This window comes from Ammospiza caudacuta, chromosome 26 (assembly GCF_027887145.1).
Source record: "Ammospiza caudacuta isolate bAmmCau1 chromosome 26, bAmmCau1.pri, whole genome shotgun sequence".
Lineage (NCBI taxonomy): Eukaryota > Metazoa > Chordata > Aves > Passeriformes > Passerellidae > Ammospiza > Ammospiza caudacuta.
Genome location: NC_080618.1, coordinates 6,065,965 through 6,085,211, shown reverse-complemented (window position 1 = coordinate 6,085,211; position 19,247 = coordinate 6,065,965). Strand labels below are relative to the sequence as shown.

At 52.1% G+C, this 19,247-nt stretch overlaps 1 protein-coding gene across 3 annotated transcripts in view; it reads left to right on the top strand.

Moving 5' to 3' along the window:
- The window catches only part of ANK1 (ankyrin 1), a 68,958-nt gene that overhangs the window by 23,453 nt on the left and 26,258 nt on the right, over nt 1-19,247 (top strand). For 2 of the 3 annotated variants that reach the window (XM_058820331.1, XM_058820332.1), the window contains exons 2-14: nt 6,757-6,858; nt 11,323-11,421; nt 12,732-12,830; nt 13,567-13,665; nt 14,157-14,342; nt 14,458-14,556; nt 14,805-14,903; nt 15,173-15,271; nt 16,432-16,629; nt 17,105-17,203; nt 17,527-17,625; nt 17,827-17,925; nt 18,958-19,155. In XM_058820331.1, the coding sequence (XP_058676314.1) occupies nt 6,757-6,858; nt 11,323-11,421; nt 12,732-12,830; nt 13,567-13,665; nt 14,157-14,342; nt 14,458-14,556; nt 14,805-14,903; nt 15,173-15,271; nt 16,432-16,629; nt 17,105-17,203; nt 17,527-17,625; nt 17,827-17,925; nt 18,958-19,155 (1,575 nt within the window). Of the gene's footprint in view, nt 1-2,169; nt 2,187-6,756; nt 6,859-11,322; nt 11,422-12,731; nt 12,831-13,566; nt 13,666-14,156; nt 14,343-14,457; nt 14,557-14,804; nt 14,904-15,172; nt 15,272-16,431; nt 16,630-17,104; nt 17,204-17,526; nt 17,626-17,826; nt 17,926-18,957; nt 19,156-19,247 lie in introns of those variants that run through there. The other variant, XM_058820333.1, reaches the window with a different exon arrangement.

The following is a 19,247-nucleotide window of genomic DNA, read 5'->3' as shown; positions in this document are numbered from 1 at the left end:
CTCTGTTAATTCTTGCCTCTCTGTGAGAGGAGAAATGTGAAAGGGAAGATGTTCCGCTCTCCTTTTCCTGTTCTGCTCTCTGGACCAGCCTCTGTTTCACTCCCCACTGGTGCTGCAGACCCAGCACTGTACTTGAGAGGGAAAGGGATAGTTTGCAAATGATAGTTTGCAAAAAAAAGAACAAGATCTTGAACGTGTTCCTTAGAAAATCCATTAGGCAGCAAGAAGGTGCCCTCTGTTAATTCTTGCCTCCATGTGAAAGGGAAGATGTTCTGCTCTCCTTTCCCTGTTCTGCTCTCTGGACCAGCCTCAGTTTCACTCTCCACTGCTGCTGGAGACCCAGCACTGTACTTGAGAGGGAAAGTGATAGTTTGCAAATGATAGTTTGCAAATGATAGTTTGCTAATGGCAGAACAAGATCTTGAACACGGTCCTTAGAAAATCCATTGGGCAGGTGGATTCACAGAGCTCTAGCCCCCCAGGGATCCTTATCAGGAGCATCACCCTGCTGGCTGGGGGCATCTCCTCGCTGCCTTGCTGTGTGCAGATTAAGCTGTTTGTGATATCTGCCCTGCCCACAGCCCTGAACCTGTTCCAGCCAGCAAGGGGGAGCCGTGAGCAGGGCAGGAAGGAGTCAAATGGCAATGCAGGTGCCTGAAATTGCTCAGTTAACCTTCACCCTGAGCTGCACCACCAGCGGCAGCCCAGAGCTGCCTCTCCTGTTCAGAGTGCACAAAAATGGGCTTTCCACAAGCTCATTACTCCTGATTATGTAACGGTGGAGAGGCCAGCCTGATGCTGGCACTGGAAAGCTTGCCCTCTCCTCAGCACTGCAAAAATGCCAATTGACAGGTTGCTTCCCTTCCCACAAACCTGCCAGGGCCTTCCTTCCCTGTTCCATCTCCTTTGGGATTTCTCCTTTGCCAGCTGTGTCTTCTCCAGCTCTATCCTTGGCACGGGAATGCAAACAGATCTTCCACGTCCTGCATGCCCTGATTCACCTGCTGCAAGATGGTTGAGCTCCCCCTTGCACCCTGCTCTGGGGATCAGCCCTCTTGGGGCTGTTGTGAAACCTCCACCAAGCAGAAACGAGCATGGGCAAAGGGTTTGCTCAGGCTGGTGCATGAAATGAGGCCAAACTCACCTGGCAGGTGCCTCCCAGAGATGATTTCTTGTGCCTTGACTCCCATCGTGGCTCCTATCTGCAGACCTGTGCTAAACCATGTGAGGGTGATGGCAGAATGGAGCTTGGGCATGTGGATTTATCTGTCTTGAGTGGATAAGGGTGAGGATGGTGAAGGAATAGAATTTAAGCATCTGGGTTTATCCTTTCATCAGATGGATTTTTTCCCCAATTTGGTTTTCTCTTTTTTCTGGGCGTGCAGTCTCTGCCTGCTCCCTGTGTTCTGCTGGCTGCCTGCCTGGGGCTGTGCTGCTGTGGCCTCTCAGGAGATGCTGTGTTCTGCTGAATGCTGCCTTCTACTCAGAAGGCAGAGACCTGCCAGCAGGGTTTGTTTCTGCTGCAGGGCCCAGTTTCTGTTAATAGAGACAGGAGAGAAAGTTCCTGCAGGAGAGACAGCGTGGCTTCTGTTTCTGAGCGCTTGGAGTGGAATTTCCTCTCTTCCCTGATTTTCCTATGGATTTTCCTATGTTATCCCTAACTGCTCTTAATCTTAGCAGCTCTTCTAGTGCGTTTTGAGGCCTGACAAATTCTTCTCACCTGATGAGAGAGGACTGAGGTTATCACCTGCAGAATTGTGTGGTTGATATAGAGTTCCAAATGAGCACTGGCTCCAGAGACATTCCTAGGCTGGACAGTTCCTCAAAAGTTAAACCACCACTCTGATGTGAGGTTTTGGTGTTTCTGCTGGAAATGATGCCTCAAAGGTGAGGATCATGCCCACTGTTGGGCACAAGCCCACGTGAGCAAGGAAATGCCCAAGCCAGTGGCAAGGGCTGCTGCCCTTGGCAAGGGTTTATGACACACCCTCAGCTGGCAGAGCTGACTTTGGGCTCCAGAACACTGGCTTTAGGAGCTGGATGACCTCTGAGATGTGAGCTGGACCTTTCCACAGCATCTAGACAGGATTCCCACGGCAATATTGGTGCCAGGGTTAGGGTTTGCATCTCGCTGCCAGTCTTGGTGTTATTTGGCTGTTGGGTGCTGTGAGCTGCCCAGAATTCTGGTGATTCCCTGCTGGACCTCCTGTCTGCTGCTCCACGCGTGTCAGCTTGGCTGAAGGGATGAGTGGGCACACAGGATAAAGAGGGCAATGCAGCAGGGGGTGTGTGTGTGTGTGTGCCAGGCTGGAGCAGTGTGGGGAGCTGCTTCTTGACTGTCCTTGTGTCCCAGAAAACGCCGTGAGAACATCACAACTCATCTGGGCTTGGAAATCATCGACTTGCAGCATCTAACAGCTCACACGGGGCGGGCCCCTGCCAAGTGTGGCCACCTTGGATGCAGAGACCCTCCCTTGTGTTATCAGTGAGGAGCAGCAGGAGTTTATGGGAGCTCCTCCCTGGGTGTGAGGAGCTGCTAGGAGAGATTAGAGCAGGAGCTGCCTGTGACCAGACACACAGCAGGCTCACAAACCTCTGAGTGCAGCCTTGAAATCCATCCTGAGTTTGACTTCTTTGCTCTGGAGCCTTGGCCACGGCTGCAATGCAATGGGCTCGTGTGGTTCCATTATTGCTGTGAGAGAAGGAGGAAACCTGGGAAAAGGGGCAGAAAAAGCCTCTCCTCAGGGCCAGGAGAGGGTGTCATGAGAATAAATTGACTCTGAAACCAGGACAGAGGGAAAGGGAAAATTTAGATTGTCAGCAGACAGGGGGAGATTTTTCCTGAAGGAAAAGAAAGGGAGGGAGAGTAGCAGCACAGTCTGATGCGCTGTCCTGAGTTTTGACTTTAGAAGGTCTTGGAGCACTTAAAGCCCTGATCTGAGGCTTCTCTCTTGTAGAATTGCTGTCAGCAGCCCCCTGACACTTCACAGCTTGGATGTCTGTAGAGCATGATGCCTGTGTTTAGGATTTAGCAAATTCCACCTGAGAGTGCAAGAGGTTCACAACAGCAAGTGAGGCAGCTTTGATTTCTCCCCTGGAATATCCCCATCCTGGAAAATTGCTGGGCAGGCAAAGGAGAATGGAAAGAAAGGGAAAACCAGCAGAGGCAGTTTCTGCATCTGGAAGCACAGGGGCACACGGGGAGTGCCTGTGTGCTGTGCTGAGCTCTGTGCCTGTCAGAGGGTGCTGATAACGTGTGTCTGTGCCTGGGTGAGTGGGATGTGTGTGTGTATCTCCTCCATGTGCACATCACCCTGTGGTCACAAGGTGTCTGCACTCCTTGCTGTCCTTTTTGCTGAAATTTGGGCGGTGGCAGCGACCCAGCCTGTGCTTCCATTTCCCGGGGAGCAGATTGCCCTGACAGTGGGCAGACAGACAGACAGACAGAAAGGAGGACAATCTGACTGTGGATCTGCTTTTATCTGAGCTGAGCTATCCCATCCTCCCTGGTGGGATGAATTGCTGGTGTCTGATGCCCTGCGCCTCTCTGTGCATCTCTGGAAGGTTCATGCTGAGCATGGGCAGCAAAAGGCAGCACCTCTGACACGTCCCAGCCTTGGCATCTTCTCCAAGGGCATCCAGAGGGATGGAGGGAGCTCAAACCCTCTCCTCTGTGGCAGGAGTTACCTGTGGGCATTTCTGGGGGCTGCTTTTCCTCTGCTGCTCCAAGGTGGTACCTGTGAGTTTCCAGGCTCCTGGGCATATTTGTGGGGCTGCTTTTCCCCTGCTGAGGAGGTACCTGCAGCTCTGACCCCCTCCCTGCGCCTGGCAGCAGCCACATTTGCTTTCCGGAGGTGCCTTGGTATTAAATATCCTGTCTGACACAGTAATGGAGAGAAAATGAACAAATTCCATTAGCAGTTGGCGATCCCCGCAGGGTCTGCATTGGAGGGAGGACGGAGCCTGTATTTTTAGCTAGAATGCAATGTAACTCACTGGCTCTCTCAAAGCTGGGGAGTAGATAACCAAGGAGGCAGAGAGGGGACACCAGGCTCAGGTTTCAGCCGAAGTGCCGGGCTATGGCAGCACGAAAGGGCAGGTCCGGTCCAGACGTGGCTGTGAGTACTCAGCACACTTCTCCTCCGTGCCCACACACACCTCTGCTTTGCTTTTCTGCTTTGCTTTCTGCTTGCAGTCTCTGCTGCTGGGTGTGCTGGGCCTTTGGGAGCCCCTCTGCTCCTACAGGGCCACGCAGAGTTTTACCTTTAATCCTCAGAGCTCCATGTGTGTCCCACGGATGGCAGAGCCTGGCCGAGCCGTGCTTTGATTTTCCAGGGCTTTGCTGCCTTGTGGTCGGTCCTGCCCTGAGAATCAGAGGCTTCCAGCCGTGTCTGGAGCTGGAAAAGCTCTTTGCATTCAGCCTGTTGCTCGAAGCTGTCAGTGTTTCCTCGCTGGACCCCAGCTCAGGGCGTGAATGTGCATTTCTGAGCGCGGCGCTGCTGCTGCTGCTGCTGCTGCTGCCTCTGTGTGAGCAGAGCGAGCACCGAGGAGCTGTGTTGGCTGTGCATTCCCAGCCCTCCAAAGGCACAGCCCTGCTGTGTTTGCTGTGCATTCCCAGCCCTCCAAAGGCTCAGCTTTGCTGTGTCTCCTGTGCATTCCCAGCCCTCCAAAGGCCCAGCTCTGCTGTCCATTCCCAGCCCTCCAAAGGCTCAGCCCTGCTGTGTTTGCTGTGCATTCCCAGCCCTCCAAAGGCCCAGCTCTGCTGTGCATTCCCAGCCCTCCAAAGGCACAGCCCTGCTGTGTTTGCTGTCCATTCCCAGCCCTCCAAAGGCTCAGCCCTGCTGTGCCTCCCAGCAGCCCTGCTGTGAACCTGGGGTCTCTGCTCTGAGCTGGGCGCAGGCAGAGCCGGCTGGCGCAGGAGGGGATGGGATCCGCACGTGGTGCTGCTGCTGCTGCTGCCCTCCAGCTCTGTCCCTCTGACCCAGGGGCTGCCCCACAGGGCCCATGGCACCTTGCCACCCTGCTGGTGGCCTGGCCTGAGCTCTGTGCCTGGTCACCCTCTTTGTGGCCCTTACTCTATAGCAGGAGCGGGGCAAGGCTGCCTTCCTCCCTCCGTAGGGGTGTCAGGCAGAAAGGATGGGCTGGGGGAGGCAGATGGAGGAGGCCAGAAGGCATCCAGAGCCCCAATTCAAACATCTGAGAGTGCAAAGAGAAGGGAAGAGAGGAGCCCTGAACCTCTCCTAATCCAGGATCTTCCTGACCCTGGATGCTCCTCTGCAACCAGGCTGTGGGCAATCAGGATGGGCTGGAGGAGGCCAGAAGGCATCTTTGGAGTTGTGCTGCTCCAAACCCCAATTCAAATATCTGAGACTGCAAAGAGAAAGGAAGAGAGGAGCCCTGAACCTCTCCTGATTTAGATTGTCAGCATCATCCTCCCTGTTATGCCCCCAGGGCTTTTGTCTTTGTGGTGCTTCCAGCTCCTGCCCAGGAGTTTCCTAACTCTGGATGCTCCTGGGCAATACAGGATGGCTTGGGGTGGCAGAACAGAAGCTCTCCTAGCACAGGAGGTCCCTTGGTCAGTCCTGATGTAAATGGTACAAGAGGGGCTCTGATTTTCTCTTGGAGCTGAGGACAGAGGAGTGTGTGCTGCACCCATGCTGTGATGGTGGTCACAGGGGTCTTAGGATGAGAGAGAGATGTAGATTGGATTCCATGTTTCAGAAGGCTTGATTTATTGTTTTAAGATATATATTACATTAAAACTACAATACAAGAATAGAAGAAGGAAAAGGTTTCATCAGAAGGCTGGCTAAGAATAGAAAAGAAGAATCAACAAAGGTCTGTGGCTCAGACAGAGAGAGAGCCAGCTGACTGTGATTGGCCATTAATTCCAAACATCCACATGAGACCAACCACAGATGCACCTGTTGCATTCCACAGCAGCAGATAACCATTGTTTACATTTTGTCCCTGAGGCCTCCCAGCTTCTCAGAAAGAAAAAAATCTTAAAAGAAAGATTTTACACAAAAAGATGTCTGCGACACCCATGCCATGGATCTGGTGGCTCTGGGCTGCACAGATCCCTTTGGGCTGGCACATTCCAGTTACCAGTTCAGGTTCCCACACCCACAGACCCACATCACTGCATTTCCACCCCTCCAGTGAGCCATGCCATCGTCTCCATTTGCTGCCTCACACTGCTAAGTGGTGTTGCTCAAAGTATTGCTGTGCCTTGCCTGGGCTGGCTGTGGTGTGGCAGGGAAGCACTGCCAAGAAAGAGAGTTGGGAAGCACTGCCAAAAAGCAGAGTTGTGTCTTTCCCAGCTGTGAGGTGCTCAGCTGGGGCTGTTCTCCCTGGTGCTGGTGCCCGAGCTCACCTCTGTTGCTACTTCTGGAGGAGGGTAGGGGTGGGTTCATTACAGCTCCATCAGTGCAGTTCCTCAGCCCAGGTTATATGGGGGTTTTCTGGGCCAAGAGAGGCTGCCATGGTGGCAGGAGCTCCCTCCATGCTGTCCCCATAGCGTGACAGAACAACCTTCAGACCTTCTGCCCCATCATCTGGATGCTCTTCATTTACAGTCCAGCTCCCAGCCCTTCTTTCTCCTCAGCCTTGTCCCACTGTGACTTTTCCTGCCTTTTCTGCCTGGTCTGTGTAGTTCTGTTCTCTGCAGCTGAGTGAAGAGTTGGCCCAGTGCTGGTGGTGGGGGAGAACAAAGCGGGCTCTGAGTTTCATGCTTTTTCCTTTTTTGTCCCCAAGGCTGATGCTGCAACCAGTTTCTTGAGAGCTGCGAGATCTGGGAACCTGGACAAAGCCTTGGATCACCTCAGGAATGGGGTAGATATTAACACCTGTAACCAGGTAGGTGAAACACACGGGGCTTCTGGTACTATCTAGAGTTAATGGAAAATGTGGCTGACCAGAGGAGCAGTTGTTTTTGGGGCCAGGAGGGCAGCAATAGCTGTAAAGAGCATGGATGTACTGGTTGGGGCATAGCAAAGGACATTAACAGGTAAGCAGAGAGGGCTCCTTGAGTGTGACAAGCAAATGGGACACTTGGAAGAAGCTCAGCTACTTCTCAGAGGGCAGAGCAGCTGTGAAGAGCAGCACTGTGAAGAACATTACAAAAATAGCTTGTGGGGATTATTCCCCTTGCCCGCAGCGCTGAGGATTTTTATTCCTAGAAGCTGCAGTTTACCACAAGCAGTGAATGTTTGCAAAGTGCCAGTTGTGGTTTGGGAGGTGCTGGGCAGGAGGAGCCCTCCTCACGCTGCACAGAAACAGAGCAAAGAGCTGCAGGCGCTGAGGAATTGTTTGCACATCATCATCATCATCATCATCATCATCATCAGAACATTCTGTATCTGTGCAGCTGCACGTGGCTGAGGCTGCAGGGACAGGTTCAGGGGGTTTAGGCTGAGCAAGGGGGGGCAGAGGCTGAGTGCTGTGTGCTGTCCCTGCTTTGTGGAGCTGCTGGGGAGGCTGACTCAGCAGGCAGCACAAAGGAACTCTCATCTATTTCAGTCCCCAAACCAAGGGAAGCTCAGACCTGGTTTGTGCTGCAGCAGTTGCTGGGGACTGTGATGGTGCTCACAGGGGTTCTTGGATTGGGGAAGAGACGAGGATCTGACTCCATGTTTCAGAAGGCTTGATTTATTATTTTATGATATATATTACATTAAAACTATACTAAAAGAATAGAAGAAAATGTTCCATCAGAAGGCTGGCTAAGAATAGAATAGAAAAGAAAGAATGATAACAAAGGTTTGTGGCTCGGACTCTCTGTCTGAGCCAGCTGGGCTGTGATTGGCCATTAATTAGAAACAACCACATGAGACCAATCCCAGATGCACCTGTTGCATTCCACACCAGCAGATAACCATTGTTTACATTTTGTTCCTGAGGCCTCCCAGCTTCTCAGGAGGAAAAATCCTTAGGAAAGGATTTTCCATAAAATATGTCTGTGACAGGGGACAGGGTCCCACAGGGCAGGCAGAGTGCACCAGGGATATTCACTCATTTCCAGAGCAAACCCAAGAGGAGAGGGAGGATTTCTACATCCACTGGTCCTGTTAATGCTCCAACTCAGAGGAGTGTGGGGTTCTGGAGAAGGCTCTGTAAAGAATCACAACAGGGTGACTCATCCACAAGCTAAAAATGATGGCTTTGAACTTCTCCTTCACCAAAGACATGGTCTGGTTGACTTCTTTGAACTCTTCTTCACCAAAGAGATGTTCTGTCATCAGCTATCTCCACTGATAAGCTTCAAGTCCTTCTCCCAACCAGAATTCTGGTGCTGGTGAGGGTGTTTAACACTTTGATGGGAAGAAAATGGCTGGAGCAGTATGAAGCTGTCCTCTCAGTGATGTCTCTGCCCTGGTTCCTGCCATCTCCCTCAGGTTAGACGGCACTTTGGGGTTTCCACCTGAGGAATATCAGACCTGTGGGAAAGGTCCAACCTCACATGTCCTGTATAGAATAAAGAGGGATATATGTGGTCAGACCTATCCCACAAGTCCTGTATTCTGGCTCAAGTTCTGAGACCTTGACATGCCATCTGACCTTCATCCCGCCGACTTCACCTCCTCCATGGCTGCACCAGTGTCTCCATCACTCACCTTCCATGTTCCCAATTCCAGCATGCTCCCATCTCATCCACGAGGAGCTGCAGGACTGAGGATGAGTGCCAGGACCCTCACCAGCGTCGTGGTGGCACCTGGGTGCCCAGGACATGGTCTTTGTTGAGGTGGCCTGATGGGCATCTCGGCTGGGACAGCCAAAGTGTGAAGTCTCTGTTTTATTCTTCGGGGCTGCATTTGGCACATTGGTAGCTACTGACTGGGATTTCTGGGAATTATTTGCAGCACTCAGTGAGGAAAATACAGCACCCTTCAAACTGTGCACATCCTGTGGCAGTTTGGGGTCGGATGAGCTGTCAGGACAAAGCAAACGTGCAAAACAGCCTGGATTGCTCCTGGAGCAGAAATACCAATGGGCCAGCAATGGAAACAGTACTGTGTGATTGCTGCACAGATATTTGTTATAGCTTAATGATTTTTCACAGATTTATAGCATTCAGAAGGTTATTTATGAATCCTTTGCATCAAAGGCCTTATAGGCTGAGGGGAGAGTATCTGTGGTCTTGCTCTCCATTTGTTGGTTATGTGAGTGTAACTGAGAAAAAACTGCATGTCTGTGGCCACTTATCACTTATAGGACTTGTGAGGTGTTATTATAATCAGTGATTATCTGTTTGGGGCTGTGTAGGTGTGTCCTCATCAAAGAAATGGGGTTTGGCCAAAGATGGACTCAGAGTAGCCAGACACGGATGGGGAGCACTGCCTTTCAGTGTTCTGAGGGTTTTACAGCATTCCCACCTCATCTCCCCTTGGAAGCAAACCTTTTTTCCTTTGGGCTTGATAGATCTGTGGTGTTGGTGTGAAGGAAGCCTGTGAGTTTTTAGGTTTTTGCTCATGGTGCTGTAATCAGAGTTGAGCAAAAGAATCTGTAACTCTTCAGCTACGATCCTGGGCAACTGGTTCTTTGGGTGAGAAAGAGTGGAAAACCTTTCTGCAGTCTGACAGCACTCCTGAAGCAGTTCTGAGTTTATCTGGAGTGCTGAGGGCTGGAACTGAACGTCCCTGGGCATTTTCCTGCTCCCCTGCCAATATTTAGGTGGGGATGAAGCATTTCTGTGAAGTGACCTTCCAAACAGGAGTTGAAACTCATGATTGGAAGGTGGAGTATTTGGGCAGGAATCCCTCTGCCATGCTCCAACACTGTGTAGGGGTGAGTAAACCTGGCATATCTATCTGGGAGAAGTGAGGGACAAGGAGAAAAAGTGAAAATGCCTGCAGGTATTTAACCTCTTCTCCAGCAAATATCCCAGCCCTTGTGTTCACATGTGAGAAGTGGTAGAAATAACGGAGTAGAAGCTGTCTTAGTAGACATCAACATCATCATCATCATCATCATCATCATCATCATCATCATCATCATCATCAATCATCATCATCATCATCCCTGAGGGTGCTGTCTGAGCTGGCACCCCTCCTTCTGACAGCCTGGGGATGCTAAAGGGGCATTGGCCAGTGCTCTGCTCTTCAGGCTCCATGTGTAGGATAAAAACAGGCTAAACTGGGGCAGAGATGTTCCTGAGAAATCACTTGAGCTCTTTGGGAGCTTCCTGGAACCAATGACACAGCCAACACCTTCTCTACACTGTTTGCTGCAGCTGAAATCTGGGGGAACAAAGCCCAGCATGGGCTGCAGAACAAGGTGCTGGTGGGCACTCTGAAAGCCAGGGAGAGGCCAGCTTCTGGCCTGGAGGCTCACAAACCACTGAGAATTAAATAATTAAATTTGGCTGCTGCTTGATGAAATCATTGTCCGAAGCAGGGCTTCTCACTGCACATCTGTCTAAATGTTAAAAACCTGACTGTGAGGAGGGGAACCCCATGGAAAGTCACTTGAGCAAAGACACAAGGGGTGTGCCATGAGCAGGGAGGGCTGAAGCAGCTCCTGTGCCTCAAGCACACAGACACTGAGCTGTGATTCCACCCATCCATCCATAGGAAATTGCCAACGTGGGCTGCATGCTTTGCTCATGGAGAAGCCTCCAGCATTACTCAGCAACACAGTGCTCAATTATGTGAGGTTTTCCTGGCAGCATGGAACTGTTGATTGTGGCTGTAGGACACGAAAAAACACAAGCACACGCTGCTGTTCTCAAGGTGAAGAAAAATGGAAGTTTATTTTCTGACTCTAACATTTATAGATTTCCAAAAGTGACAGTGGGTCGGAGAGTGACAGTGCCACCTCTCCAATGACACTGGTCAAACCAACAGCCCATCAAATTTCTCCTCCTCCATAAAAGAATGCAAAACAATGAGTTATTTACAGAAGAAAAAAGGGAAGTTTAATTTCTGACTCCAAAATTTATAGACTTCCAAAAGTGACAGTGGATTGGAGGGTGACAGTGCCACCTCTCCAATGACACTGCACAAACCAACAGCCCATCAAATTTCTCCTCCTCCATAAAGGAATGCAAAACAATGAGTTATTTACAGAAGGTGTGTGAGAACGTTCACTACAAGAATGTCAACATCAGAAGGCTTAGAAAAATCTTAAAAAAACAGGGTGACAGTTGGTGGCACCATGGCTGGTGCTGGACGTCGGTGCAGGGCTCAAGGACAGGGAAATCCCTCCTGACCCCACCATCCTGGACTTTCCCCAGCACAGGAGCTCAGAGTAGGGTGTTCCTCAGAGGGCTCCATCCCCAGATGACGATGGCTGATTCCCCTTTGCCACCTTTGCTCCCTGCAGAATGGGCTGAACGCCCTGCACCTGGCCTCCAAGGAGGGCCACGTCAAAATGGTGGTGGAGCTGCTGCACAAGGAGATCGTCCTGGAGACCACGACCAAGGTAAGGACAGGGAAGCCTGGCCATGCTGGTGACAGCTCTGCACATTGCCTGTGCTGCCAGGAACACCAGGAGCTGAGCAGTGGTCATGGTGTTTGCTGTCAGCCCCTCTGATGGTGTTCACAGGGGTTCTTGAATGAGGGAAGAGATGAGGATTTGACTCAATCGGAAGGCTGATTTATTATTTTATGATATATATTACATTAAAACTGTACTAAAAGAATAGAAGAAAGGATTTCATCAGTAGGCTGGCTAAGAATAGAAAAAGAAAGAATGATAACAAAGGTTTGTGGCTCAGCTCTTTGTCCGAGCCAGCTGATTGTGATTGGCCATTAATTAGAAACAACCACATGAGACCAATCCCAGATGCACCTGTTGCATTCCACAGCAGCAGATAACCATTGTTTACATTTTGTCCCTGAGGCCTCCCAGCTTCTCAGGAGGAAAAACCCTAAGGGAAGGATTTTTCATAAAATATGCCTGTGACAAGCCCCCAGAGTGACTGTGCCAGTGCAGAGCTGCTGGGCTGGGCCCTAGGACCAGGCTCTGCTTTTGGCACAGGTTTGGCATCTCTTGGTGGGTGAGAGGTGCCTCTCCCCTGTGGGCTTCAGAGAGGAGGAGCATAAACAACAGCATGGGCTATTCCTGCCTTACCAGCATCTCCTCCAGGCTCTCCCCCACACGTTCCAGCCCTGAGATGGCCTCAATACCATTGTCACAAGCCTGGAGAGCTCTGGTGCTCGGTAAATAACATATTGTTCTCTCAAGCATCACCACAGCAGGTGTGGTTTTTCTCTTGATGACAAGCAGGGCTGGCAGAGGAGCAGCCTCCAGCACGGGCTGAAGGGCTGTGAGAACAGGGGGAGGCTCAGTTGCCACCTCCCTGGTGCTCTCACGGGGCTCAGGACGCAGAGCAGGACCTGGCGTTGTGCCCCACCACCCAAAGGCACGAGCCAGGAGAGCCTGTGTGTGCATTTTCATCATCCCTGTGCTATCTGCTGGGATGCCTTGGCTGCCAGGGTGCACACTGCAGCGCTGCCAGCTCAGCTCCCCCGTCCTCCCCCCTCTGCTCATCTCACAGCACCTGACAGTGCACACAGCTCCTGCTGCCAGCAACTTCATGGGAGAGATGAAATCACTCTGCTCCTCCCTGGCCAGCAAAACAGGGAGGGCGGCTGGTTGGCTTACAGCAGGGATGGCACATGCAGCGAGAGCTGCACGGCCTTCTAAAGGTTTTTAGCACGTCAGGCCCACCTTTCCCTGGCATCCTGGGTTGCTTCAGCCCCTGAGGGCTGTTCTGTGGTGTTTTTCAGAAGGGAAACACAGCCCTGCACATCGCTGCCTTGGCTGGACAGCAGGACGTGGTCCGGGAGCTGGTGAACTATGGGGCCAACGTCAATGCACAGTCCCAGGTAGGGTGAGCTGGTCTGGGACAGGGAGGCACAAATGTGTGTGATGGTGGTGTCCTCGTGGTGGGAACTGTGCCCAGCAGGGCTATTTCAGCAGCCCTTTCCCTCAATTCCAGCAATTTCCCTCCAATCTTGCTCAGCAGCAAGGACTTTCCATCAGCTCCAGCAATTTCCCCTCCAGTCTTGTTCAGGGCTGCTCTGCCAGGCTCCTGAAAAGAGACAAGTGTGCAAATGGTGTGGAGGAATCTTGAGGCACTTGGGAGGGATACCAGTGTGGTCTCTGTTGAGGGAATCCCTGTGAACACATACCAGAGTGCTGAATTTATCCTGAGAGGGCTTGTGGCCGATGTCTTCCTGGCAAAGCTTTGAGATCTCCAACAGCCCCTGCAGTTACACACACACTGCTTCCTTTGCTTTCTCTTCCCTGGGCCTGGTAGGGCTGAAAGCTCTTCAGGTTTTGCCTGATGGGAGAATTGCCCCTGAAGCTAGAGATAATACCAGCAGTGTCTCCTCTAAGTTGATTTTTTTGAAGCACTGTTTGTTTCTGATATATGGAGCCTTGGGCTCCATCTCTCTGTGATTGTTCCCCTATTGCCAATTTTTTCTACCTTTTCACCCCCACAATGGATGCTTCCTGCCCCTGACCTGTGAGAGTGGGTGTTGATGGGGTATAAATCTTTAAAGAACTCAGGAAACACAAGGAAGAGTTGTGTTGATGTCCATGGCCCTGTGTTTGCAGAAAGGCTTCACACCTCTGTACATGGCAGCACAGGAGAACCACCTGGAAGTTGTGAAGTTCTTGCTGGAAAATGGAGCCAACCAGAACGTAGCCACAGAGGTGAGATGTGATGGTGTTCACAGGGGTTTTCAGATTGGGGAAGAGATGAGGATCTGACTCCATTTTCAGAAGGCTTGATTTATTATTTTATAATATATATTACATTAAAACTATACTAAAAGAATAGAAGACAAGGTTTCATCAGAAGGCTGGCTAAGAATAGAATAGAAAGGAATGATAACAAAGGTTTGTGGCTCGGACTGGGCTGTGATTGGCCATTAATTAGAAACAACCACGAGACCAATCCCTGATGCACCTGTTGCATTCCACAGCAGCAGATAACCATTGTTTACATTTTGTTCCTGAGGCCTCACAGCTTCTCAGGAGGAAAAATCCTAAGGAAAGGATTTTCCATAGGAGCTATCTGTGACAGTAAGATCCTTGGGGAGGAGCCCGTGGCCCTGACTGAGGGATGCAGTCCCTGGCTGATGATGTAGCCCCATGGCTGGGTCCTGCCATGGCTCCTGGATTCTCTCCCTTCTCCTTGGCAGGATGGCTTCACCCCACTGGCTGTGGCTCTCCAGCAAGGGCATGAGAACGTGGTTGCCCACCTCATCAACTACGGGACGAAGGGCAAGGTGCGCCTGCCTGCCCTGCACATCGCAGCGCGCAACGACGACACGCGCACGGCGGCCGTGCTGCTGCAGAACGACCCCAACGCTGACGTCCTCTCCAAGGTGGGGGCTTTCCCTCTGCTCTCTCTGGCGGAGCAGCAGCTCGGCGTGCTGTATTTATCCCTAGTTTCAGCAGGGAGCGTGTGCCTGGCTGGCTGATCCCTCCTTCTCTCCCTAGACTGGATTCACCCCTTTGCACATTGCAGCCCACTATGAGAATCTCAGCGTGGCGCAGTTGCTGCTGAACCGTGGGGCCAGCGTCAACTTCACACCCCAGGTGAGTGCAGAGGGAGAGGGACACTGGGGTTTGTGCTGCTCCAGCACCAGAGGAGGATGCTGTGCCTCTTTATCCATGCAGCAGCTGCCAGGGCACGCCATAGCTGCACCGCCCTGTTAAACAAGCTGTTCCCCAGTGTTGTTCCTGGGCAGAGATGCAGCTCTCCCTGCCCTCTCTCCTTTGTTTGTTGCCTCGTTGAAGGAGGAGGGAGTGCTCCTTCCTGAGAGACTGTTCATTCCTCCTGACAGAATGGGATCACTCCCCTGCACATCGCGTCCCGCCGGGGCAACATCATCATGGTGCGGCTGCTGCTGGACCGTGGGGCCCAGATAGAGACCAGGACCAAGGTGAGAGCACTCTGAGCACTGCCACCTCCCTCCCTGGGCTCCCTGTGCCCAGTGCTCACCCTGCAAACACCCTGCTGGCACTGGGAGACCTCTCTGGTGCACTAAGGGGATGCACCAGGTTTTTGGAGAAGGCTGCATGGCTACAAAGGCGTGCCCTCGGAGCTGAGGTTTTGCCTTATTTTTCAGACAAAGTCCCCGTTAGCCCTCTAGCTGAGGGAACCCTGCCCTTCCACGCCATACTGAGCCCCTGAACCCTCCTCTCTCCCCAGGATGAGCTGACCCCTCTCCACTGTGCAGCACGCAATGGACACGTGAGGATTGCAGAGATCCTCCTGGACCACGGGGCTCCCATTCAAGCCAAAACCAAGGTACCCAGTGGCTTGGTGTGATTGGTGCCAGGTCCCAGGGCAGCACAGTGGGGTAACAAGCTATGCACAGTTGCTGGATGGCACCCATGGCTGGCTTGGGGCTTTATTTGCCCTGATGAGGGGTTAGGAGCTTCCTGCCCTATTTGGCCCTAGCTGGAGTCCTTTGCCTTGAGGCTCTGCTCCGTGGTTCTCCATGGTTCTCCATGGTTCTCCATGGTTGCAGAATGGAGAATGGTTGCAGAATTGTCGCCCATCCACATGGCAGCCCAGGGTGACCACCTGGACTGCAGGGTGGGATGCCTGGACCCCTCATGGCCCAGCAAGGCAGGGGCAGGGTGGGATGCCTGGACCCCTGGTGGCCTAGCCTTGAGGCTCTGCTTCATGGTTCTCCGTGGTTCTCTGTGGTTCTCCATGGTCCTCCATGGCTCTCCATGGTTGTCCATGGTTCTCCATGGCTCTCCATTGTTCTCCATGGCTCTCCATGGCTCTCCATGGTTCTCCACGGTTGTCAGTGGTTCTCCATGGCTCTCCATGGCTCTCCATGATTCCCCATGGTCCTCCATGGTCCTCCATGGCTCTCCATGGTCCTCCATGGCTCTCCGTGGTTCTCCATGGCTCTCCATGGCTCTCCGTGGTTCTCCATGGTCCTCCATGGCTCTCCATGGTTGTCGTGGTTCTCCATGGCTCTCCATGGCTCTCCATGGTTCTCCATGGTTCTCCATGGCTCTCCATTGTTCTCCGTGGTTCTCCACGGTTGTCCGTGGTTCTCCATGGCTCTCCATGGCTCTCCATGATTCCCCATGGTCCTCCATGGCTCTCCATGGTCCTCCATGGTCCTCCATGGCTCTCCGTGGTTCTCCATGGCTCCCCATGGCTCTCCGTGGTTCTCCATGGTCCTCCATGGCTCTCCATGGTTGTCCATGGTTCTCCATGGCTCTCCATGGCTCTCCATGGTTCTCCATGGTTCTCCATGGCTCTCCATTGTTCTCCGTGGTTCTCCGTGGTTGTCCGTGGTTTTCCGTGGTTGTCCGTTGTTCTCCATGGCTCTCCATGGCTCTCCATGATTCCCCATGGTCCTCCATGGCTCTCCATGGTCCTCCATGGCTCTCCATGGTTCTCCATGGCTCTCTGTGGCTCTCCATGGCTCTCCGTGGTTGCAGAATGGCCTGTCGCCCATCCACATGGCGGCCCAGGGCGACCACCTGGACTGCGTGCGCCTGCTGCTGCAGTACAGCGCCGACATCGACGACATCACCCTGGACCACCTGACGCCCCTGCACGTGGCCGCTCACTGCGGGCACCACCGCGTGGCCAAGCTGCTGCTGGAGAAGGGGGCCAAGCCCAACTCCCGAGCCCTGGTGAGGAACAGAGGGTGGGCTGTGATGATGTTCACAGGGGTCTCAGGTTGAGGCACAAGACTTTATGTTTTAGAGGATTTGACTTTGTGTTTTAGAAGGCTTGATGTATTATTTTATGAGATATATTGCACTAAAACTATACTAAAAGAATAGAAGAAAGGGTTTCTTCAGAAGGCTGGCTAAGAATAGAATTATAAGGAATGATGTGCCTCAGACTCTCTGTCCGAGCTAGCTGGGCTGTGATTGGCCTTTAATTAGAAACTACTAACATGAGACCAATCATAGATCGACGTATTGCATTCCACAGCAGCAGATAACCAATGTTTACATTTTGTTCTTGAGGCTTCTCAGCTTCTCAAGAGGAAAAATCTTTAAAAAAAGGATTTTTCATAAAGGATGTCTGCAACAGTGGGGCAGGCTGGGCCAGGGGAGAGACAGAGTTCATACAAATGACTGTCCATCTGTCTGTCTGCAGAATGGCTTCACGCCCCTCCATATTGCCTGCAAGAAAAACCACATCCGAGTGATGGAGCTGCTGCTGAAGACGGGTGCCTCCATTGATGCTGTCACAGAGGTGGGTGGGCTGAGCCCATCCTTAGCTCTCTTGGTTCTGCACGTGTGGCAGGATGTGATGTCCCTGCTGCTTCTGCCATACCCCCAGCACCTTTCTTGGTGCTCTTTGCAGCTCAGATTTAGTCTGGCAGCCTCATCCTGAAGGGCAAGGAGATGCAGGGGAGACAGCAACTCCCTGTGTTTCCTCCTCACTCACCTGCCAGGCTCCTTGGGCAGATGGGGACTCAGATTTTACCTGTCCTGGGGAGAAGGAGGAGGGGACAGTGAGAGATATTGCCAAGGCCATAAGTCCCATCTTGTTTTCTGGCCCCTTTCTCTTCACAGTCCGGCCTGACCCCCCTGCATGTGGCTGCCTTCATGGGACACCTGCCCATCGTCAAGACACTGCTGCAGCGTGGAGCCTCTCCCAATGTGTCCAACGTGGTGAGTCCCACCCTGGCTGGGGCTTTGGGAGCTCAGCTTACTGGGGTTCAGCAGGATATCCAGCTCCTGCACCCTCTGCTCACCTGAGCAGTCCCTGGTGCCTTCTGCTTTGTGCTGGCACTGCTCTCCTTTGTTCAGAATGACTGCAGGAAGGCATTTCCCCTCCTTTGGCCTCACCACTTTGTCCTGTCTTTGGTGCAGAAAGTAGAGACTCCTCTGCACATGGCAGCCAGAGCTGGGCACACAGATGTGGCAAAGTACCTGCTGCAGAACAAAGCCAAAGCCAATGCCAAGGCCAAGGTAGGTGCAGAGGATAATCAGCTGTGTGATAATCACCTCTGGGAACAGCTGGTGCTGGGTTCCTTTGCTGTGCCCAGAGCAGGGCTGGGATCCCTTTGGCATCACAAGAAGGGACTGGTCTGCCCAGACTGTTGGGAAGGATGAAAGTTTGGCAAGAAAGTCTCACAGATATGTGTGCTTAGCAGAAAGATTTTTAAATGTAGAGTCTGATGAAGGAATAGAAGTTAAAGCAAGTTTTGATATAGAAGAAAAGAATTGCTGAGCCAGTCTTGCTGGCTAACCAAGGAGGCAAAGGGTGTGTTAGTTCGAAATTTTTATAGCTTAGTGCAAAAGACAAACCCACCCCAAACAAGAAGATGTTTTTACCAAGCAGAAGGCACAGGCAAACAAGTCAGCAAAGCTGCAAGTAGAAAAAAGATCTCAGAATTTTACACTGCAAGAAAACCGAAAACCAACTTCTAGCTTAAACTGTAATGTACTGACTTTTAGTGATTGGAGAACAGTAACATGAATATGGTAATTACAGTAGTTATGATAGGCTATAGATAATAGTTAAGGTATAGCTTGGTTGTACTGTATGAAGATGCTAAGCAAAGAAAAGTAAATAATGCATTGTAACCAAAAGAAAAGTAAATAATTCATTTTAACCAAAACCAAAGGGTGTCCAGGCCTGCCTGCAGCTGGAGCTGACAGCTGTGGGCACAGCTCTGTCACCCATGATCCCAGACTGCTGTGACCTCTTAGATACAATAAACTGCATTTTGGAGAGCCCCTGGAGTGACACAGCTCTCATTTTGGCTCTCACAGTGGCGCCCAACGTGGGGCACCATTAGTAGGAGCCTGAATGAGAGATGTGGGTTTCCAAGCCTGCCTGCAGCTGGAGCTGACAGCTGTGGGCACAGCTCTGTCACCCACGACCCTGGACTGCTGTAACCTCTCAGACAGAATAAACTGGATTTTGAAGAGCTTCCTAGACTCCCACATCTCTCATTTAAGCTCTCACACCAGACAGCTCCTTTGCCCCCCTCACAGGACGACCAGACTCCTCTGCACTGTGCTGCACGTATCGGCCACACTGGCATGGTCAAACTCCTCCTGGAGAACAACGCCAACCCCAACCTGGCCACCACGGCAGGGCACACGCCCCTGCACATCACTGCCAGAGAGGGGCACATGGACACAGCCCAGGCCCTGCTGGAGAAGGGAGCCTCGCAGACCTGCATGACCAAGGTAGGCTGCTGAGCCCAATGCTGTGGGAGGCATGGCCCAGCTGGGGCAAGGCTGGTGGCACAGTGTCCTTGTGGCAGGAGGGGCAGCCTCCT